The sequence below is a fragment of the Aulonocara sp. 'chitande type north' Nkhata Bay genome, linkage group LG23 (assembly GCF_057382095.1).
Source record: "Aulonocara sp. 'chitande type north' Nkhata Bay isolate Kocher_YH1m ecotype deep benthic linkage group LG23, A_spYH_male_GT1.1, whole genome shotgun sequence".
Lineage (NCBI taxonomy): Eukaryota > Metazoa > Chordata > Actinopteri > Cichliformes > Cichlidae > Aulonocara > Aulonocara sp. 'chitande type north' Nkhata Bay.
This window is the reverse complement of record NC_141365.1, coordinates 2466077-2490276: the sequence shown is the minus strand read 5'-3', so window position 1 is coordinate 2490276 and position 24200 is coordinate 2466077. Positions and strand designations below refer to the sequence as shown.

The following is a 24200-nucleotide window of genomic DNA, read 5'->3' as shown; positions in this document are numbered from 1 at the left end:
GAGTCACATTCCTCAGGCTGCTTCTCACTCACACATCCCCACATCACTGTGGTATGCTTTACTGAACTCTAACATTACTGAGCTTAATCCTCATTTATTCAGTGTATACAAACTTTTCCTCTTCGATATGTAGAAAAAGACACAAACATACTTCAGTTATGCCATCTTATTAGCACGATCCTGCGTGGACCCTGATTGAGAGGAAAGAGGCCGACACTCTTTCCACACTATTTCTTCATCTGTGAAGGGAAAACACGACCCTGCTTTTGACAAGTGTGTGCACTTATGCTTGCTTTCTGTTAATTAGCTCTCGATGTCTGCCTGCATGTGGAGTTTTATTTGGTGACGCAGAGTAAAGTTTGCTAATCAAGTCAAACACTGCGCTGCTGTGGTGGAGGCTTTCAAAAATGTGCAGAACAATCAAACCACCAGCTTTCAAGCCAGATAATGGCGACCACGTTACAGTATAGAAAGGCTTCCATTGGTTTCCTCACTAAGACCACACACAGCTTCGGTGTCATGTCTCTGCTTCTTTTCCTTCTGATTAACATTACAGGAAGCTTTGGGAAAATGTGATGCCAAGGTTTGCTGTTTATTCAGGATATATATTAAAAGTGTTTTTCACAGCTTTGAAAAAGCATGAATTCAAAGAACCACAAAAATGGTGAACTGGCAGCTGAGCAACATCTCTCAAGAGTTCAACAAGTCTATTACTGACATGAGCAGACACACAAAGCACCAAATATTGACTCTTTCTTAGCCCGTCTTTCTTTAGCGCTGGGCTGGCAGAGCAAACAGCTGGACTGCCACAGCACTGTCTTTCATCCTAACAACCCCTTGTGTCCCACCCCCGGGCCTCTGTCTGCTTGTACACCTACAGCACTGCTTTCTCCATGTGGGGGGCCCACATCACTTCAAAGCGCCCTGTGTTGGAGCTCCAGTTGGGTGACAAACAGCTATAGCCCAGCTGAGCAGGATCACACTTGTCAGAGCAAAGGAAACACATGTTGGAGAGTGGCTATGGCTAGAGTGGCTACTTGTGGTTTGGACCAAGGGAGTCACTGAATACGATTGCATGTCCTTACACTCAAACATAAAGATAAAAGCAGAACGTGCATTTATGCTTACAGCCTTTGCCTTAAAAGAGAAACCATGTTTGGCAGATGTGCAAAGGAAGATTCTCAGATCTTTGTAAAAAGAAAGAAAATACAAGCAGCAAGCTCATGGAGCCAATAAATAATTTAATAAATATCATATTTTCCGCACTATAAGATGCACTTAAAATCCTTAAAATTTCTCAGAAATCTACAGTGCACCTTATGTATGAATTCTAGTTGTGCTTACTGACCTCGAACCGATTTTATGTGCTACACGGTGCTCAAACATCTGTCAAAAATGTTTTAGTACGACTTTGCTAAGCTACGAAGCCGCACCGCTGGATGGATTGTTGGAGCATTACAGCTACCGTAGTCAGGAGCCGCGCGGAGTAATCTGGGTCCTAAACTCCGTCATTTCAGGTCACAAAGTCAAGCGAACACTGCAGCATCACTGAGAGTTACAAACTGTCCAAATTCTTTCATCTTTAATAAAATAATCAGCGTTGTAACAATTAAGTTTAACATCCAGACATCCATGAAAACAGAATTTATTAAATTTAACAGTTAGAAGTTAGTAGGAAGTTGGCTCGCTAGCTTCCACCTAAACATGATGTAGCATGTTCTGACTGAGAGATTTCTGAAACAAATTCAAACGTACAGCTCTGCTGTCACTTCCAACATAAATGAAGACAGAAAACTAAACAGCAGTGACGTTTGTAGGGTTACTGAAGTTGGGCTAGCTGCTATGTAATGATTTGCTATGTGATCGCTAGCTACACAGCTATATTAGCATAGCATAAACACAGCGAAGCTGGAGGATGAACGCTACCTTTTTCCCCTCGATAAAAGTTAACGTGAGGGTTCCCGATGGTTAGGGACAAATGCAATCGCATGGCAGGATGCTGTAAACGGACCAAACTTCAGTCAGGAGAACAGCTGAGATCATCCATCCACAATACGAGGTTAGTCATTAATATACTGCAACAACATGGGAATAGAGCAGCTGCAGAGAATTCAACATTCATAAATCAACGGTACAGAAGTGGAGGAAGCAAGAAGAATGAGTTGAGTAAAGTCTGACTTATCTGACTGTTTTAATGTGCCTTATAATCTGGTGCGCCTTATGGTCCGAAAAATGCGGTAAGTATATAGGTCTGTCTTTCCTAGCGTCTTCCCAGCATGGGGTCCGCTGCGTGGCTCTTTCTTCTCCATTTGGATCGATCTTGGGTGTACTCTGGGGCAAGATCCACTCGGTGATTGCATCCATCCTTCGTTTGGTCTTCCTCACGGTCGGCGGCCTCCAGGGTCGAGTCAGAGGGCTGTTCTTGACACTGAATTCTCCTCACTGCGCATACGTGTCCATGACGTGCCCATACCACCATAGGCGCACTTCCCTCATCTTCTTTGTGATTGGGGCAACTCCTAGTCATTTTCAAACAGCTTCATTCGTCACACGATCCAGGAGGGTGAAGCCCACCATCCACCTGACTGTCTTCTTTTCCACAGCATTGAGGATCTGCTCGTGTTTCGTGGTGGCTGGCCAGCGTTCTGCTCCATACAGGGCCACCGGCCATATGACTGTCTTCTGGATCTTAGCTTTGAGGTGTTCAGGCATCCTCTTATCACACAGGATGCTGGTGGATTCGTGCTATTTAGCCATGCTGTGTTGATTCGTGAGCGCACATCTGGAAGCGTCTCGCCATCCACCGGGACCAGGGACCCGAGGTATTTGGGTGGTCTTCTTTAACTCCTGCCCGTCGATCTGGATCGATCCCAGAGTCTGAGGAGCACATGCTAAAATAAATAAATAGATAAATTACTTCATTATTAAATTAAAGAAATGCCACCACAGAGTTGCAGTTCATTGAATGGCCACTTGAGGGTGTCTCCAAGAGCAACTCAACCTTTACAGCAGACGTACTGTATGTCATTATGTTTGTGCGTTAGTGTGGCAAAAGGAAATGACCATCATAATAAATATTATTATATATTATATTATATATTATTATATTATTATTAAAAGCTGTTCTGCATAGCTCATTTTTGTTGTAGCTGCTAGGCTTCACCCTTACCTGGTTTAAGACACTAAACTGGACTTTGCACACACATGCAAATATTTATATTTCCAATTTTTTTGTACATAGTTCCTGATTTTCAGAGTTGATCCCAAGTATCGAACTTGCACCTAGTAGCTGTTCACTCTCAACATGAGGTCCAAAGAGATGTTGATGCTGATGTGGAGGTAAAAGACCAAAATAGAGAGACAACAACAACATGACAATCTTCAAAAGAAGAAACAAACTGACCAGCTCAGCCTCGGTGAAAGACCACAAAAAACAACTGGTGGATAAACAGAGCTCTTTCTTTGGTTTATAAAAACTCTGTCACAACATCGAGTCATGAACACTCTTAACGATGTGGGTGTATTATTGTGGATTTTGGTCCAGGCCTACAGCGCTTTAATGTAACGTTTTTCCCCGTTATGTATTCAAAAGTGGGATTTCAAATGTAATGCATACTTGTGAATGTACATTTTAGCGTAACGCACAAAATGTCAAACTGAGAACATTGTGGACCGCATACAGCCCAGTTTGATCCTACGTGGGCCAGACAAGTGAAACTACTGTTAGAAGCCTCTAAAGTGTTTCTCACCTCGTTTAACTCCACATTTAATCCCTGAGATGTCCTTAGAAGATTAAGTGTAATTTCAACAATATGTCTCAGTGTTTCCACATTATAAAGAAATGCTGTGGTGTCTGAAACCTTCAGCTTGGCTCTTTGGGCCTTGACTAAGAAATGAAAAAAAAGAAAGTACAGAAAAGCACTGGCAGCTCGTTATCTGCACTTTCCTTTGTTAATCTGAAGAAGATGTCCCGTTTTTCTTTTTAAAAAAAGTGCAGTGACTTTCTGGAATAACCTTTTTAGTAAAACACTAACAGTAAGAAAGCACCTTGATCTCTCTCATCCAAAATTTCTCCTTCTTTGCAATTTTAACAACCTTCTCGTGAGCTCGACCGTTTCAGTTTCCACTGGTATCTATTCGGCTCAGCTCAGCTTGACTCTGTTTTTAGGGTTTCCCAGTAGGCGGTAGTAGCTGGTACCGCATCAGCAGACAAAAAGCCATACACTGAGCAGCAGGTATGTGACGTAAGACGACAGTATGTGATCTGGACTGACCAAAGAACAAAGAGGAAGAAAATCAATCCCCCATCTCCCTCTGCTGTGAAGCAACACCACTAATCCCCGAATGAAGGTGCAGAAATTAGAAAGTGAGCTAACTAGCTTCTAAAACACTGTGTACATTAGCAAAGCATCGGCAGATGAGAGAGATGGGAAGTACTCTCAGATGTAGTAAACACAGCTGGTCACCTGATGCTTTAAGCCCAAGCTAAGCGACTTTGGGTCGCTCGCATATTCACGACGGGGTCATGACAGTGGGTAGCTCTGCATGTTGGATTTGGCAGATTTTTCAGCGGATGCTCTTCCTGAGGCAACACTGAAGGGATTTGTGCCTCCTCCTGGGATAACCCCTGGATCTTTTCCCTGTTAGGTGAACGTGTAAACCCTACACGGCGGAGCCATTACTAACAATTTGCCCATGTAGTCTTGTGTTCACACAAAGTTCATGCAAACACATTATGTGTCACAACCATTTGTCTAAATTAGAAGTTTTTGAGTGTGAAAATCAACTCATCACCTCTTTAGATCTCACCCCCCCAACCCAACCCCTTTATTTGGTTTGTGCTTGGGTGGTCCATTGATACGCAGCTTTAGAGGGCCTCACATGTCTTACAGTAATGAAAGTTTGACCCTAAACAAATGTTTCGCAGACGGTCACGGGGTACAACAGGATTTGCTTGTGTCAATTTAGGGTCAGGCCTTCAGTTTCCCATAAAGAGGATAAGAGAGGCATTTTCTCGGATTGTTGTATCAGAACGTATACTGTATATGCTTTTCTTTCTCTTATTGTTAGCACAGTCCTCGGTGCCCGTACCCACACCCCATTCTTTATTGTTTTAGTTAGTTTCTTTCAGGCGTACAATAAAGATCTGTCCCACTGCTCCTTTGTCTTCAGCTCTGTGACTCACGTTAAAACATTTTCCAAAAACAAGACACAACGGCGAGATAACAGAAGGTCCGGCTGGATGGAAGGAATGCTGACAGACGGGTAGCTTTTAAGAGGAGTTTCCAAGCGCTCCCTGCCATGTAGGAGGCTGGTTCTTCCTGGACATCCTGTTCTCCCATTTGTCCGGTACACCTGCTCTCTGGAGTAAAGAGTTCACGGGGGTTTCACACTCATAAAAGGATTTTTGTGGCTTTTCCAACCCATAAATTGACCAGAACACACACTTAGCCTTCTAAGGTATGCATGTATATGTGTGTGTGTGTGTGTTTGTGCACATATACTACGAGACAAACACATGGACAAATGTACACATGTGTTATTGTGTGCAGAAAAACGTGAGAGAAAGCAGACTGATACTAAATTACATGTGCTGTGTGTTTGGGGGGGCTGCAGCTCCGTTTGTCTGCTAATCAGAAGGCTCGGTTCTTCTGCAGGAGTGAAGCTAGCATGTTAGGCTGCCACTAAAACAACACAGCCTTCCTCTATGATCCTGAAGTGTTCAGCACAGTAATGCATTGGTAGTCTGTAGGTATCTGCATGTTGTAACTGTCTACTGTCACATGTGGGCTGCTTCTTCTTTGCTTTAGACCTTCTGCTGCCATCAATCCTGCTTTCTCCAAATCTTCCTCCAAAAGCCAATACATCTGTCTGTTTTGTTGATGCGAACAGTTTGGACGTCACAACAATCCACCAACGCTTTAGAGTAACAACATGTTACAGCGGGGCACGACTCACTGTTTTGTAATTGACACTCTTTGCATAATTTGTTTAATTTTTATTTTTACTGCTATAGATTCTTGTCAGGAGCATTTAATGCAATCATGTTGTGTAAAATCGTTTTTGGGGGTGAAGAAGTACAGAAGGATGTAGAGCAAAGTTCACAGCAAAAAACGAAAAAAGCAGAATTACAACATCAGGGTTGAAGAACCAGCACGTGTAAAACAATGTTGTCATAAAGTCATGTGAATTACAATGAGCACAGCTTTTTCTAGACTTCAGCACATTTTTATCTGCATGTGCAAATTACTGCTCCACCGAATCCAGATGACAAGTTTATGACATGCTAAAGTGCAAACATTTTAAGAAGCGGGGAGGATTACATATCAGATCTATTATACTGAGGTTCTACTCGACACATGCTTTCAGAACCCAGACTCCATTTCCTAGCACGCCGCTGCAGCCCTTCCCCCAATCCAACAGCCGGCGAGAGGGGGAGAAGGGCTAATGTTCATTTTTCACCATTTTCCTTTTTAACTCGGTGGCATAAATCATTTGGGAGGACCACACCTCAATATGAAATGCTCTATACTGACCGCAGAGGCTGGAGGAAAAGTCTTGGAAGCTTTTATTAAAAAACTATTCACTTTGAATAGTTTTACAGTAAAACTGGTTACATCAAGTCCTGAATCTGAGGCAGTAGATGTAGGAAACTTTAAACAGCAAATGCTTAAACACCAAAAAGAAAATCATGATAATCATGAATCACAGTAGTGTGGACAACATGTGGTTTGTATGAGAACACTGAAATGAGTATTTTCACATCTAAATATGAGAATCTCCATCCAGTGACTGGGATCTATGAATGTCTGTCCTGCAGTAAGGTTGCGTCTGTTTGATGGAGGTTGAAGTTAGATGAGAGGATCAATCAAATTCTCATGTATGAGATCAGCAAATGCAACAACCTCAGTTTCTGGGGTATCACATTTGACTGCAAGGTGACTGGACGGGTTGACTGATGAGAGGCAAACTGCCTCCAAACAACTGGGGTCCATCTTTGACAACAGCTGCAACTGGTCTCTTTGCAAATTTAACAAATGTGGACTTTATTAACATTACAGCAGCACAAGAGTCAGATAGAATTAGAATTAGAGATAAATTAAAATTAAAAATAGAAAAAAGAAGAAAAACTGCCAAAAATGGAGAATTAGGAAAGTACTTTGTATTATGTACAAATAGCGCTGTATACAGTAAAATATACTACAAGAAATCTCCCGATCTGATTATACCCTTATATAAAAACGAGGTTGTCTGTGTCATTTTGCAATTAAATCCTGCAGCAACTATTTGGCAATTTGTGGAGGAATTTATGACTGGACTGTGACTATAAGAAATTTATGTGAAATTCAGTGAATTTCTTTTGTATTTAGACAGCAACATTTCTGTGACTTTTATCACAGTTAACTGCTGCATTATTACAAACAGATTGCATTTTGCACAAACCACAGTCACTTTGAAGACTACAGTGATCATCGGTCTTTGAAGCAAGTGCAACAAGATCGCATGTTCAATGCAATAATTTTATTTGTCTCCAAACGGGTCATCTAACAAGTCTATGGTCGACTTCTTTTGTAGAGTAAAATTTGGCTTTTGTTTCTCTTAAATTTCAAAACTAATTAGCAGATGTATGACACTCCCATTCAGTCTATGGATGCAGCTTGCTAACCAAGCTAGCCAGTGTTAGCTGATAGCATAGCATTCCACTGTCTTATTTCCACATGTGGTCAATGAAAGATCCAAAAAAACAAAACTGCAGTGGTGCAAACGTCCAAAGCTTCAAAACATGAAGTCAGTGACAAGTTTTTCCCATATTTCCTTTTTTTTTAGTTTGTCTTCTAAGCTAAGCTAACATGTTGCTAACTGTAGCCTCATATTTAACAGCCAGCAGTGTCTAGCTTGTAACGTCTTGATGCATTCTCAATCATCCAGGTAAGTAAATGAGAAACGTTTCATCACTCATCCAAGTGACTTCTTCTCCCACAAAACGCTACGTCCAGATGAACAGAATCAACTTTTGGAGACGTAGCTTGTAACTTAACTTGAAAGTAAATGTGCGTATTTTCACAAAGTTTCCCAATTTGATTTTAACCTGAGTTAAGCTGCTTATGCTGCGCGTTCTTAGAAAGCTTGGTCTCTTTCATTTTTAAGGCTAAAATGCATATGCATCTCCATGAAGCCATAATGTGCACGAGGCTGGTCAGGAAAACTCCAGCACTCGGCTGCCTCCCCCTTTTGCAGCCAACTTTACAGTTGGAACAAGAAATGACCTCACCTCATCCAAGTCTCGTTCCCCCAAGGTTTGAACAGGAAATAGGGAGAACACTACCCCCGCCCAGCTCCTCGCACCCATTACAGCGCTCTCAGAGAGAGAGAAACCCAACATTACAGGCGAAACTCAAAAATGAAAGATGGTTTTTGAAAAATACAGGCCTGTCTGAGGCCGTGAGGCATATAATGCTTGAAACGTGAGCGAACATGAGATAAACATTTTGTTGTAACGGCTGTTGTGAGTTTTGTGGATTCCAGCCGTTGTTTGGATTCCTCTGAGAGGGAATGTTTTATGCTCCTTTGAAAATACAAAAGGAGTTGCACACATCTGAAAGCCATTAGCCCCTCAAACTGTTAGCAAGCAGTCTGAGGATTCTTTCCGCTCTCGTGGACTCTCGCTCCAGTTCTCTCTTTGCTTCTCTTCTCTTTACATTTCTTTCTTTCACGTTTGCAACCTCTGCCTTTTGCAGTTACAGGGATTGTGGAATTTCACTGCTCTTATCCAAAATGTTTTACTCCGTGGACCCCTTGAAACCAAATTCTTCCACGCTCCATCTGTCTCATACACAACAGCCTTTCTTCATTTCTAGCCCCGCTGTATTCTTGAAGAGTCATTTTACCATGGCCAAGCAGGCTTTGGAGGCTTGCAGTGTGCTCTGTCACTTGGGAGCAGCATCACGTGTATACCCGCCTCTTTCTGCTCCTGGTTCGCACACAAAGCAGGGTGGGGACATGTGAAGCAGGTCTTCCCTCCTCCTCCTCCTTCTCCTCTGTAGCTTAACCTTGTCTAAACGGACCAATGTGTTTCTGTGCTCTTTTATTAGATCACGTATTCGCATCCCCCCACCCGAACACTGACATCTTTTGTCTCTGCCCGTGTAATACTTTGAAGTTTGACATTCCTCTCCCACTGCATCACTGGGGCAACACAGCTGCGCGAGGCAGAGCCGAGAAAAGCAACGCTCCAGGTGAGACGAGGCGAGTGAGGCTTGCCTCGTGAGCAAACGATGGAAGAAAGAACGGCGGAAGAAGAGGTAAGAGGAAAAACATTTGAGATGCAGTAAGACTGTGTGTCTGTCAAATTCTGAACGAGTTTGTGTGTCTTTCTGTGCAATAATCATATTTTTACCCAGCCAGAGAAAAAACCACAAGTGGGACCGCAAGTTCCCCTGCTGGGAAACCACAAACCCCAAGATCATGATGACACCAACCTTTTAACCCAGACATCATCCTTGAAAACCCTCAGCCCCACCCTAACACACAAACATATATCACGTGTGCACACAGATACACACATCTCCATGCTCCCGTCCCCCCAGGGTCACCGCTCTGCTATGACCACTGTGATGTCTCCATATGAACATAATGCAAAGTGTGACAGTCAGCGATGCACTCGAACAAGTTCTGAAATTCTTTCACTGTGTGAGGACTTTGACTTTCCGGTAATCGTGATTAAACTCGGAAAGAGCAATCAGAGCGGTCATGATCCTGCATCCTGTGTCTTTATTGAAGACACAGGATGCATAAACACTTATTCCGTCTCATCATGTATGGCACATGTGCAAACACTTTATTAAGGTTAGTATTCATCGTCCTAGTGTTACCCCGTGCTCTGAAAGTGGTCTGCTGGCAGCTTAGTTCTAACTCTCAACACTGAGCTGAACATCGGCCTGAAGCATAATTCAACTGGGTCTCCAGGAGGTCTTCTAACGTCCCTCCTCTCTCATTCCTTCTGTGACCCAGAAATCGCTCTCGGCACACAGTAGGCACCATAATAGGCATAGACAGAGATGAGAACAGGCCTGTTGGTGGACAGGTACTCCCTTTGGAGAGGTCTCCTCACCTGTGGCGTATATGCCTCAATTAATTTGAATATAAATGAACACCTTAAAGTTTAATTGGTAGGAATCATAAAAAACTGCAGCAGCTCTGCCACGAACAACCTTTTAAACTGATGCTTTAAAATTACAGCTCTGTAGCAAGAGCATCTCCTTTACTTAAATACCTGTTGCCTTGAAGTCCCGCACTCATATCCTAGATAAGAGGACTAGGATGAGTCGAGGAAAGGTATCAAGGATGTGCCAACTGAGAGGTTAGAAGAGGAGCAAACAGCTCATAAAAGTCTGTTTTTCTTTTTTTCTTCCTATTCTGACATGTTTCAAATCATCAGATGTTATTATGAGCCATGCGTTTGTATTCTGAAGAGCACTTGGGTTATACAGGAGGACAGCGATGTGAAATACACAGACAAGTTCATCTGTGAACGGCTTAAAAGAAGAAAATGAAGGTTATGGAGTGGACTAGTCACAGTGCAGACTTCAGTAGGACCTCTAACAGGACATTCATGCTGGAAAAGCCTCCAGAGTGGCTGAATTAAAACAGCTCTGCGAAACAGAGTGGAGCCAAAATTCCTCCACAGTGATGTAAAAGACTCGTTGCCAGCAAACGCTTGATTGTAGTTCTTGCTGCCAAGAGTGGCACAACCAGCTATTAGGTTTGGGGGGGTCAATTACTTTTCCACACAGAGCCAGGTAGGTTTGGATAGTTTTGTTTCTCTTTAATAAATAAAGTCATCATTTTAAAAATGCATTTTTGTATTTATTCGGGTTATTTATGTCAAATATTAATATTAGTTTGATGGTTTGAAACCTAGAAGTGTCACAAACATGCAAATACAAGGCAAACATGCTTGTTCACTGTGTGTGCACTGTGCCTGCAGGAACCTCTGAACTAATATGTTTTAGATGATAATGGGAATTTAAACTTTGTGAATGTTAACTGTTAGTTACCCAGTCGTACAGAGTAATAATACATAGCTTTGGTAAGATCACTCGTCCTGCGTGTGCACCAGTTTACCTCTATGGGCAGCAGTGCAGTACAGACTAATTCTGAATGAGAGGAAAGTGATTTGGCTCGGTAACGGCTCTCCTGGCTGGGATTAAAGATGATCTAAAAGCCTCCATCACGCACTGGTGGTCTCTAATGGTTCTTTCTTTTAGCACTGGGAGAGAATTCAGCCAGTACACAAGTGCAGGTGAAAGTAATTCCTTTGAGTTTACACAGTCATAGAGACACTGCTGAGTCTGTGAGTGATGATCAAAGCCGACATAGACATGGACTCTGTGAGGTGTGGGAACTGAAGCGTACGCGGGCTTTATGTGTGCGTGTCGTGAGCAGAGGGATGTTCATGTGAGGACTTTCAAACATCATCTGGTTCCTGTACTGGCTTGTCATCTCTCATATCGTGTCAGCTACAAGAGGAACCCCGAGCTCCACTCTACACCAGCGGCCGAGCTCCCACATTCCTGCTGGTTCGGAGCCAGACGGATGATGTAGTCTGGTCCGTGTGAAACAAATGGCTTTCTATTGTCACCACAACGCCGACCACGAGTCTCACAGGGACCATTTTTCAAGGAGTAATAATAAACCTGAAAGCTTCTTTTACCTTCTTATCTTGTAATGTGCAAGTGTTGAGCTGAACATCGTCCTCGACTGGAAAAATCAGTGCACACCATTCGTTGGTCATTCCATTCACTGCTCCTCCAGCCGTGCATTGTTACCTTTGGTCGACACATGGTAGGCCTGCGTGAGGGCGTGTTTACACATGTGTACAAATGTATGTGTGGAAAGTGACAGAGAGCGAGTGCAGAGAGGGGGGGCAGTAAAAGTATGTCCCTGGGCTCCAAAAGTACAATGCACTCCAGACAGTGCTGTGTTTTCACTATAGCCAGATCAATGCTCGGCAAAATGTGGTCCTGTTTAGAGGGTGGAGACACACACACACACAATGAGCTTAATGCTCCTTGAGGGTCTTTGTTTCTAGTCGTCTCAGTCTTTCATTGTGTCAGTGTGAGACTGTGAGACTCCCCAAGAGCTCGTGCAGCACACTGCAAATCATCCTGGGTAACTCTGCTGCATGTCAAAAGCTGGTCCCACAGCATGCTGCATGTTCCCAACTAGAACATCCTGCCATGTCCAACAGCGTGAAGCAACTATGTGGAAGTTTGCGTGTCTATTTCAGCCTCCAAGGAGACAAAACGGCAACGCTGAGATCCGATTTAAGGGAATATGGCTTAATACTTTCATTGTTGTGTCAGGCATTTGGTGCCAAGTGCACACAAAGTCTATCAGTGAACACGATGTGGAAATAAGTAACAATAAAACTTAAATACATCCCGTGATAATCACAAGTGGTTTTACATCATCTCTTCTCCGGAAATCCTCGCCGCCAGCATTCAGTTTGGCAAATTTAGATCATGCCGTGTCCTGCAGAGACAAAAAAGGATCGCGCACATGGTCGTAATTATCCAGCTTTGTTAATGTTCTCCTCGAAAACGGGCCGAAGATGTTACCACAAAGCTCCTTTGTCAGACTTCGAGTGGAGGATGTTTAGGGAAATAAAAAGCATTTCCAGGTACCAGGTGTTGTGTAAAAATACTATTTATGACGCATACCAAACCGATGTGCGAACAACCAGACAAAGTGTCCCCTGTAAATACCCAATCGGCTCGTTCTCCTCCAAGGAGTTTGAGGTCATTGGAGGGCTTAGTGGTCACGTGGCAAAGGAGCATTTATACCCTGAGTATTCAGAAACATCAGTGGTTCCATTAAACCACACGGTGCTTCTTTTAACTCTGATAGCTCTCCAAACTAGGGTCAGGGTTAGGATATTCAGATGACTCGGAGGTGCCGTAGTGCACCATGAAAGCCGTAACTCTTCACTGCCATCGTTTTTATCTGCACGTCAAAAGTGACAAAAGTTTAAAAGTTGGTAAAAAGTTGGTTCTCAGTCATCTGGGTCACGTCGTCTCAGCTGCTTAAGAAGAAGGCAGCTGGTTTGTGACGACGTTTCATCCAAGACGTTTTTGAGGAACCTAAAGAAGATTTTTTTAAACTCAAGCACACCTCGCTTCCTTTATTATCTTTGCACATGCAGGCAAATTGGTCGGACACTGGCCTGAGCTCACTGACAGTGCAACTGCAATCCCACCTTTCCCCTTAGCAGTGAATTAGCTATGAAAATGCAACTGACTGCTGTGTTTAAGCCAAGATGAATCTTCATTTTCATGAGACTTTGTTTTAAAAGTCTCCTTTGTAGAACTGCCCTGAACCAGTTCAGCTCTGAGACCTCCTCAGCTGTCCTAACCAGTATAACCAAACATGAATGCTAACTTCCTACCAACACTTGTGGCAATAAAGGATGTGTCAGTCACCGGCAGTAAACAGATAAATCTGTTTGAACAGCAAGTGCACACTTGAAACTCTTGCTTTATACTTAGATGTAAATGAAAAATGAATTGTCTGTGATCAGAGCCACGTGTGAGGCTGTTGGATTTTTTAAAACTTTATATCTACAACGACCTAATCCCAGTATTTTAGGCTCTGATCACGAACATCATTAGAAACCATTTGGCAGTTTTGCCTCTGTCTCCACTCCTGATGTTGCGATTCGTTCGGCATCCAAGAATATTTCCTTTGAGGAACTCTTATCTCATCACTTGGTTTAGCCTGAAGGGGAGTTTTGTGCTCCGTGATGATAGTGGAGCTATGTCAGCCACAGTGTGGAGGTTTAGCTACTTGGCCCCTGTTATAACAACTCTAGGAGTCTTGAGGAATGTGGGTTTGTCCTGCAGTCCGTTACTACCCCCCTCTCGCCCAGTGTCTGCCTCACTCTGTGTCCCCTCCCCTCTCCCAAACAGGGCAATTCCCTAACTTTTCTCTTTTTCTCACAAGGCTATAGTTCAATATTCCACTCGGGGGCACATATCCTGTCTCGAATTCCGACGGGGCTCCTCGACGCCAAGGCACTCCAACTGCTGCAAGGTATTAGTACCTCTTGAGAACACTAACATTTGCTTATCAATGGCTCTGACCATTCTTTCAGCAGCCCGTTGTTTCAGATGATCTCTTTATATGCATGGCTGCCATCTGAAGATGCACAAAGGTAGATGGAAAAATGTAAGAATGCTAACGGATGAAGCGCGGATGCTGCACTTTTCTCTCTAACCGGCTTTTTGGTGTTAAAACGGGCTCGTCGCGTTTTACAGATAGTGCATTGCTCGCCTTGTTTGAGTTTTAGTGTGGTCTTAAGTTTCTAGCAGAGTATAGCGGAATGAAGAGCGCACTCACCTATTTTTCCATCTGTTGTGTTTCAACTAGTAGGAGTTGATGCTGTGTTTTTTCTCCATTCATAAAGTCGTGGTGGCGTGCAGATGTGTTTTCAGCGCGTCACTATCGTGGAAACTCTTATGTGCCTTTTTGGTCAGCTTGCAGCAGATGTCTTGAATGGCTGGTTTGCACTTTTTAAGAGTTGGGGACTGAACCAGACACACTTGTGCACAGCCTGCTCCAAATTATCGGTGCTTCTCTGTAGTGGATTAACAGCAGGCTTAAATGTACTTGTAATGTTGCACCTTAAGTAATTATTAACTGTTTAGGTGGAAAAGAGTGTAAACTGTGCTTGGTGTGGTGTTTATCTCTAAGCAAATAGGCTCATTTTGTGTTAAAGGGCATGTTTTGCACCAGCGGTCCGACGATTAAACGATAATCCTGACGGATGCTTTACCTGCTTTATTTTGACAGCACGCTTGGAGAAGTGCTCGGCAGAGCTCGCTCTCCGTAATTGATCATGCATTTCTTTTGTTCGGCTCTGATCCCGCCTCCACACTCAGCTGCAGGGAGCGCAACATTTTGGTTTTCGAGGGATTTTTATTTGAATCGGTGTTTAGAACAAAAAGCGACGATTAAAAAAGGACGTCGCGTAAAAGTTGTGCCAGATTCATGTTTGGACGCGCTCCGGGTTTTTTTGCCTTAAAGAAACGGGAAATGTGAATTATAGTATAATAGTGGACAATTATATTCACATTTCTTTTTTCCTCAACATCCATCTCTTCCTGCCGGGTTTTGCCAGCACCTCTCCCCGTGTCTGAGCTCTGCATACTTGACTGAGTTCACGGCTCATCCATCTCTCCTCTTCCTTTAAGGATGTGGGGCCATATTTCTCCTGTATTCCGTGTCCAGCCCAGCTATGTGATGCGGTTGGACACTGGGTTTGCTGAGGTTGTATATCACAGGGAGCCCAGAGTTCCCCGTTAAACCCGTAGTCTGTGAGGAGGTAAAGAAGGAGCCTCACGGCTGTCTAATGCCGCTGGCGTCGAGATATTTTTCATTTGAATTTAGCCTAACGCCCTCAGGACTGAGCTGCACAGTTACATTTAGAAACCAAGGCTTCATAAATCACTTGATGAACACTGTATGAGTGAATAAATGTCTAATTGTTCTTTGTTTTCTTTCTGGTTGTGAAATGTGGCATTTTGACCCGACTGATCATGTGATACTGTACACGACTATCTAACCCTCAACTCCTGCGCTTTTCTCCCAGCACGCCGTTAGTCCTGCTCTCTAGCTCCCTCTGGTCTGAAGGCAGCCAAATGAAATCACAGCAGAAGTGCTTCAGTAGCTGTTAGATTTATGTTCTCAACAATAAAGTTTAGCTAAAGTTTAAGATAATATGTGTAAACGACACACTATCCTTTAAGGGACAGCAGTGTAAAAGCTTCTTCATGGTCCAGTGTCCCAAAGGGCAAAAATAACCTCCCCCTTCACTTTGTTTTAATTTTAATGAGTAAAATCTTTATTATCCTTTTTAATGCCAGTAAACAACACTGAACGCTGTATGTTTGACACACAGCATGTTTCTCTAATCAGTTTATGACCTCATTTCCCAGTTTTTGCAGTTTTCTGTGTCTGTTGAGTGATAAACTTGTTACGAGAAGGCTTTGAAGTGCAGTATACTGAAAACAGATTGCTAGAAGTCAGAATTTACTTACTGTAACCGCCCAGCATCACAAAGGAAAACAAGAAAAGAAGAAAATGAAATGCAAAGTGTTTTGCATCGGAGTATATCGTGTTCTCTTCACAGTGGTCAGAAATCTATGATGGGCATCATTTATTTCATCTGCTCATTACACAGGGTAGACGTGGAGCTTTAACGATATATAAACTCACTTAATTAACTAGCAAAGTTATCATCATCAATAAGATACCATAAAATCGTTTATTGTAACAACATTACAAATTAAGAGTGTATGAAATTCAGATATGAAGCAGAGAAGTTGAAGTGGTGTTGTTAAACTCTCCTCATCCAAAGCTTTGCGAGGCCTGAGTGTAAATGTGAGGCTGTTAATACACCGCACTAAGATTAACAGCAGCTCTACACCATCGCCACGCCCACCAGAACCTACCGTGTAACCCGACATGCACCTCCCCCCGAAGTGTAACTACACATGACGCACAGGTGCCAGTGCCACTGTCCAACCTGTCAGGTTTCATCCTAGAAGCATAAATCTACTGTCTTCTGTGGCGTGAACCTCTTGGGATGTAACTTTGGTGCTCTCAGAAGACCCAGACAGGGAAGCTTGCACGAGCAGCACTGTAAGATCAAGATGTCGTCTGAAAGTTCAAACGAGGAACAGATAAAACAGCTAAAATGTAAAATAATTGAAACTGCTGGCTTCTTGAAACACTGAAGTAGTTTAACTAGCTAACACTGTAAAGAAACAGATATAATAGCCAAAGATACTATAAAGGACTGATAAATGTAACATCTGCCACTTAAAGAATCAATGCTTAACCAAAACACCCCCCCAACCGGCTGCAGAAGAGGGCTTCCTGTTTAAAGGGAGGCTTTCCTTCCCACTGCTGTCAGGTTGTAGCTCATAGGGGCGATTGTTCGTGGGGGTCTTTACCTTACAATTTCAAGCACCTTGAGGCGACTGTTATGGTGATTTGGTGCTTTGAAAATAACATTGAATTGAACTAAAACACTGATGATGTGATGGAGTCACAGAGCTGATGTGAAACATAGTTAAGATGAACTTTTCTGTAATTAGCAGCGTTAAAAACATCTAATTTATTCAAATGAACTCAGGTCATTCTGGTGAAATGGGCCCGTCTGAGAGGCCTGCAGAGTAAATCTGATGGAAAGGTGCTTCCTGTTAGACCAACGTCTGTGTTTAACTTGTCTCTTAACTTTAATATCCTTTCTTCCTCTGTCTAGCCCTTACTGTGGAGTGCACACCGTGATTTGGTCTGGATCCAGGTCCAGGTCCTGCTGCTCAGTCTGGGTCCGTAAAGTGAAGAGTCACGGAGTGAGCATCAGCACAGGAGGGACTCAGGTGGAGGTATAGCCGACCGATGGGATCTGGGAAGCTGACCCAGGCTCTGCTGGGATGGGTGGTGATGTGCCTCGGGGCGGTTCAGGTGGCTTGCAGTCAAACTGGGAATGGCCCGTACCAAGCTAGCCGCTTCACCGGCACCGTGGACCAGAGGGAGGCGCAGCGGGTTCGACGCCGCGGCCAAGAGACATTGAGAGGGTGAGAATCTGTGTGTTTTACTGTCAATGGCCAATCACAAACATAATACAGAGTCACATGGCACTGCAGGCTGAAATGAACCCAAAGTTCATGTAGCAACATTTGTCTCTGTGTCTGAACAAGGATCCAAACCATGAATGTTTCTCCGTCTTTGAGCTGCTGTGCTTCCTGGGCTCAGACCGAGCCGAAGCCTTATACCTCAGGCCTTATACCAGAGCATGCTGCTGATACTACAGCGCTTTGTCAAAAACAGGACATTTGACATTAATAGACCGCTCGCCAGAATAAAATCTCCCGTGTTTTGTGGAACTTTCTATACAAGTCATGACCCAAATACCCCGACGTGTACTGGTTACGCTATACAAAGGTATTCAGGAATGTAAGGAGATTATAGGCCTCAGTGTTTAAAGTATTTAACAGAGAAATTCAGTGAGCTGGGAGGTGCAGTGCTGTGCAATAACATCAACCACTCCTCATTTCTTTATATTTTCCTTTTTCGAGCAGTAGTTCTTCTTTGTTGGAGGTCTTTCAAAGTTTTTCTTTGGGCTTTGGCTGCTTTTCGGAGTTTTCTGAGGACTGTCTTTTTCACTGTTAAACTACTTCATGCTGACCTTTAAATCATTCATGCATAAAAAGGCATCTAACGTACGCCACGAGCCTGTGTCGTGCACCCAGACAAACACATATTTGTTCCCATTTCTTTAGCTGAGTATTTGAAAAATGCCAAACATGACACAGTTTGAACACCAAAGCATTTTACATCTGAACCTATGAATGTTTTTAAAGTGCTGTTTATTTGTCTGTGTGTGGGGAACATCCAGAAACATCATGTCAGCAGCTGCAGCCGCTCACCTCACCCTCCTGTTTCACTCTCTTTCACTTTGTTACCTAAACATCATGAATCAGGAACACACACGTTAGTGCATCAGAGTTTTCGTTGTGTATTTCACCTCTTCTTGACAAACAAAGAGTGTTTTGTTGGAGCCAGCTTCAGTGTCTGCATCAGTTGTTCCAGTCAGTCTCCCATCTATCCCAGCTTACGGTTCCCCCGGTGCCAAGTCACAGGAAATGAGGTATTCGTATCACCCACGGGGGGTATGAAAAGGGCATTTGTTTCACCGTTGCAGGTGACGGAGCAGCTGAAGGAGTAACGTGGGGCTGGAATGAAAGACAGCCGAGTACCAGAGAGGAAAACTATGAGCGCATAGCTGCAGGTTTTGAGTTGAGGCTTATTAGAAGTGCGGGGCGGCGTCACCGAGCCGGTGTTTTCTCTCACAACATGTCCAGCGCTGAACCACAAATAGGCCGGCCTGCCCGTCGCTCAGACTGACTCACGTGTTTGTCCTTGACATATTTAAAGGAGATAGGCCAAAGTGCACGACCCCTTTACCAATCCTACGACTTATCCTGCCTGACACAAATATAAGCACGGACATGTGATCAGCAATAATTCACATTCACAGTTCGTGTGACAGGCAGTGGAGAGAGAGGCACGAAATCAGGAGAGCCTTGCACAATAGCGCACTATTACCATCAAATAGAGTGCGGTTTCATGAGAACAAGTAACAAAAGCCTGCAGACTTTTTTCCATTACATTGCTGAGCGAACCCCACAGTGTCAGGAATAAAATGCTCATGCAGCGATAGTTGCGCTGAAGTGAACTCACAGCATCTTTGCTTTGAAACTCGGGCGTGTTTAGGCTAAAAAAGGTCCGCTCGCACGCTGGGCTTGGGGCCACGGCGAGTACCACGAACCAGAGTTGTTTAACAAAACGCTGGACTTGGTTTCTGATTATTTTGATCGGATTACTTCGTGTGCCTCGGTGCGCCTGGTAACTGTCACTGAAATGATTCTTTTAAGCTGCCTCCCGTGTATTGCAGCGCTCCGGCCAAAGCTCACGAGCCTAAGTGTCGAATCTAGTTTCAGCTACACTCTGGGGGTCTTTGGCCCGAAGCGACGGCGGTTCATCCGACATCGGGTAAAATTAGTCATCTGCACATGAGCAGCTCTGGACGGAAGCCTCGAAAATGAAGAAATCTCATTGGGGACGAGTTTGGGCTGTTAGGCTTTTGTAGCGCGAGCTCAGTGTTTGTTGAGTTTCATGGCAGTTCATCCACACTGGGTCTGTATTCATGAGAGTGGTGCTAATCACAGCAGGCTGTCGGTAACTCGGCGTTCACAGATTCTCCGTGTGGGTCATCACGTTGGCCTTGGGCTGAGGTGCAGTGTTTATTTGCTGGCTACAGCTCCAGATCCCCTGGTCTGTCTCCGGCAGTGCTGGGTTTGATGTTGACTGACTGATTTTTGTGCTCCCGCAGCACACCGCACCCTGGCACCGCCTCATGTGAAGGCGGGATCGAATCCGAGCTGGCCGGCTCCGTGTCCCACCTGCTTTACTTAAATCTGTGATTGACTAACTCAAACGAGTGTATCATTTCTTTATCATTTAGTAAGACTGCTCGTACGTTCGGGCTGAAAAGTCTTGCTTCATGATTTCTTTCACCGTTTTAACTTACCCCTGCTCGGCAGCTCCTCGCCCGGCTGAGATGCTGGCAAACCGGCAGCCAGTCGGCCTCAAACCAGAGGATTACATTTAGTTACTTTCCAGGATGATGTCAATACCACCCTGATGGCCTGGATGGGGTCCTCTATTTACAGACTGCCTTGGCATGTGCCTGATTTGAAACAGAATAAAGAACGATTTTGGATATCGAAACGGTTTCACCTCAGACCTGCAGGAGTGTGAGTGCTTTCAGAGCACAGGAAAGAAAGTCCCTCTTAAAAATATAGCCACAGAGTTTCCCTTTCTCTTTTCTGCACATTCGGGTCCGTTTTGGGATTTTATGCTCGCTGCGAGTGAGCTGACAGGATTATCTGGGACAGCTGATTGGCGTGTGGCTCCTGCTTAATGTCAGACTGCGTGAAAAGACTTAGCCACAAGTTTCCTTCCTTCTTCTGATATGTACGCACAAGAAAACACATTTGTGTAGCTGTATTTGTTTTACAATTACCTTTGTTCAATTAGTCCATGTTTCTTCACAAGAAGCACTTTTCATGGCATGAATAATCTCTGCCCACAGAAACATAATCACTTCTTTTTATATCAAAGCAATAAGAACAAACACTCGCGCTGGGCCTACAAAACCACAAACACAGACAGTTACTGTAAAACTTTATCTCCCTCAGTCCTTCTGACTGACGCAGGATAAAACAGATTTATTGTAGTTCCTGCTCCGCTTTGATCGCTCAGCGTTTAGCATCTTCAGAGTTCCTCCTTTTTTTATTCCAGTCTGTTCTTCAGTTTTTAATTTTCTCGCTTGCCTGAGTTTCTTTCAGGTTTTAAACTTGATGGTTTTCTTCAGCTGCTTTGAAAGCATCAGACATTGAATCATTTTGCACATATTTAAGGGCTTAAACGTGTCATTCGAGCTGGGCCAGAGTTTTCCTCCTTTGTCTGTTGCACATTATGTTTTCCAGCTTGTTAAAGCCGACTCATAAAAAGTTACCGATCATCGTCAGCTTCGTATCTGTCTGCAGCTCATTTTCTCACATTTCTTTATCGTCAGACTCATTGACTCGTTTGTAGAAAAACGGGCTGTTTGAGGCTTCAGGCGTCTGAACCTGTGACCAGTACAATCACAAGCGTACGTGGGCAAAGACACCGTGAACTGAATGAGTCAGCCCGGCGTCGTGAGTCCGCCTGCTCTGCACTGGCCAACGCAGATCAGGGTGACTAATTTTCTCAGCATACCAGGTTTCTGGGCCACTTCCCTGTAACTTTGCCTTCATTCTTCACTTTCCTTTGGATGAGGTGGCAGCTATTTCCCTTTTGTTATTATTAATGGCAGTTAATGAGCGATCCACAGGACGGGGGTTAGCTTCAAAGGCAGCAACATGGCCACAGAAGAGTTCACCTGTTGTAGTTTTAGCTGTGAGAACAGTAGGACGTTTCAATATTGGGGGAACCCCCCGGGGCTTAAACTCCTTTTTATGGCAGTTTTTCATTTCGCTCTTGGTTCGTCCTGTAAAGCCTCCTCTGTGCAACGGGAGACAAGGCGCTGACCCAGAGGAAAGAGGTGAAAGAAAGAGGAAAGAAAACAAACCAGAGCTTCTGACCTCGGGGTCGCGCCCTCGTAATTCGTTGTATATTGACATCAGGTCAGCGGAAAATCGTCAGTGCCGCGTGAAGGAATGGATCAGGAAACAATTTTGCTCGCGAGCGCTCGTTAGGCGTCGGCATTTAGATTCTTGCTGTGTCCATTTCTGAACTTCGGTTTGTGTGTTTGCAGAAATGCAGCCCCCACTCAGGGTCCGTGCAGCTCACGCTGCTCTTTGCTTCGTTTTCATATCTCTGTTTTCCGCTTCTCCTGCTTCCTCCTCTTCTCAACATAAACTTGTTTTCTTTCTCTCCCACTGATCTCCTGTTCCTTTCCCACCAACCAGTCTTTCCTCTTCCTAATCACCATTCCTTTCGCTCTTTTCACCCTTTCTCTCCAAAGGTCACAATTTGGTTTCTGCAAACACCCTTAAAGAAATTTTCTTTGTTCTTTTACGTGTTTGTCTTCTTTCTTTGTCTGACCGTTCATTCTACCTTCATTAATATCTCTCGTCTGCCTGCCCACCTGTTTTTCTGTCCTGTTGTCCCGCAGTGCCATCTGGGAATGTGGTTGGAGGTGTGTTTCCATATATCAGAGACTCAAACTCCAGCTGTCATCTTCCTGGTAAAAAACTAGGATTATTGCAGATGCTGCCCAGTGAGGCAGGGTAAGCACACAGGAGCAACTTAAGTTCATCAGCGTCAACGCCTTAAATTCCAGTTTTATTTGGGATTAATCAAGGAAAAGCTGCACTGTGGTGTTAGTGGGTTGGAACTACAAATACATCAACCTGACTGTTACTGGTTTGTCTTTTTTTTTTTTATTCACTAAAATCAACTAGTTTCCCCATAAAATGTTTTAAAATCTAAAATCTTTTCAGCTGTTCCGATTAAAAAACAAAAACAGTCGGGCACATCGACTCCCGCAAAGTGGAAAATTGTAATTTTTAAACATTTGGGCAACAATTTCTGCACAGTTAGCAAAAAGAAAATGAAATGTATTTAATTATTGAACTTTAAAGACGCTAATGAGCCGACGATCAAGAAAAACTAGCTGCTTTATTCATTTTGAGTCTTAATGCTAAGCTACGCTAACAGGCCTCTGTTCCCACTGCATACGAGGGTGTTAGCATCGTCTCATGAAGCCGAGCTGGTCTGAAACCCGGACACGCACCCAGTCAAACGTCACTCTGTGTTTTTGGCTAGCTTGGTGTTAGCATGCTGTCTGTGCAGATACTTACAAAGAGCTTAAGCTGTGTTTGCAACATAATGCGGATGTTTCTGTCCCTGTTGCAGTTTCCACTCTACCATTGCGCCGTTGTCAGTTTTTGCAATAAAAATAGAAATAACATCCATATTTTCACCCTCGAGACCTGTATCGATGGACCTTCTCTCACAGAAACCGAAATAAGCCGACTGTAACAAACACACGTAAACGAAAACGCACTTTTGTTTGATTTTTTTTCTTTCTATCCACCTGGTACGCAGGTAACTGCAGCGCCTCCCCAGCACAAGTAACGACATACAGTAACTGTAACTGTAAAGTAAGCAGTGAGTTTAGTACAGTGATGCGTCTCATTATTAAGTTATTGAAACAGGTAATGTGATTACAGTATCTCGTTACTTTGTAATGCATCACAGCCAACACTGTGTGTGTGTGTGTGTGTGTTATAAATATGAACGTGTGTGTTATGTAAAGTGAGAGCAGAGTAGAGTGCTGGGTGACCGGAGTCCATTCAGCATTTCTTAATTCGACATTTCTGCCTTTGAGCTGATGTTCTTAGAAAGAAACGGGGCAAAGATATTTCTGTTAGCTCTGGAAAAGTTCTAATGCAGGACTGTGTTGAGCTGCATCATGGGAAATGTAGTATCCAGCAGTCACTTAGGGACCAGAACATCTCAGCTCTGCCAACTTATTTTATGAGTCTGGTTTGTACTGCTTCATGTTTGGTGTTATAAGTTATGAGTAATCTACTTTTACCAAAAAAAGTTTCTGTTTTCACAACACGATAAATTAAATCCTGGGGGTAGAAAATTGTCCCTGTGGCAAATTATTTTACTATGAGCATCTGGATCAGGCTTCATCCAAACTCACCACGCTGCGGTCCGTCGCTACTTAGTCATGCCATCGGCAAATGACCAACTTGGATGACCGCAAACACTCGTCATTATACGCTCTGGACGGTGACTGAGGATAACAGTAGTTTAGCCACACAGCTGGAACCCTGACCGACACTGACCTGAGTGTCTCGTGCTTGCACGAGTCTTTGATGACCGATGCCCGTTTGGACAGCTCCTCCTTTAAATATACAAAGAGGTGCTTTTATTCACGGAGCTCCTCTCATTAGCTTGTAAAACAGACCTCAGTCCTGACGGCATGTTTATGTGTGTGCTTGAGTGTGTGAGCAGACCCAGTCGGTTCTAGATGTGGTTTAGCCATTTCCTCTGAGGAAAACTCTGTG

The 24200-nt window shown here is 43.8% G+C and overlaps 1 protein-coding gene and 1 pseudogene across 3 annotated transcripts in view; one reads left to right on the top strand and one right to left on the bottom strand.

Annotated features, from left to right (window-relative positions):
• Positions 1–874: 874 nt before the first annotated feature.
• On the bottom strand, positions 875–11874 carry LOC147300831 (uncharacterized; annotated as a pseudogene).
• A 2080-nt stretch (positions 11875–13954) lies between these two features.
• The window catches only part of fbn3 (fibrillin 3), a 65626-nt gene continuing 55380 nt past the window's right edge, over positions 13955–24200 (top strand). Inside the window, exons 1-2 of one of the 3 annotated variants that reach the window (XM_086282389.1) lie at positions 13955–14091; positions 17327–17642. In XM_086282389.1, coding sequence (XP_086138515.1) covers positions 17464–17642 — 179 coding nt within the window. In that variant the 5' untranslated portion in view covers positions 13955–14091; positions 17327–17463. Of the gene's footprint in view, positions 14092–16595; positions 16759–17326; positions 17643–24200 lie in introns of those variants that run through there. The other 2 variants (XM_086282390.1, XM_086282392.1) reach the window with 2 other exon arrangements.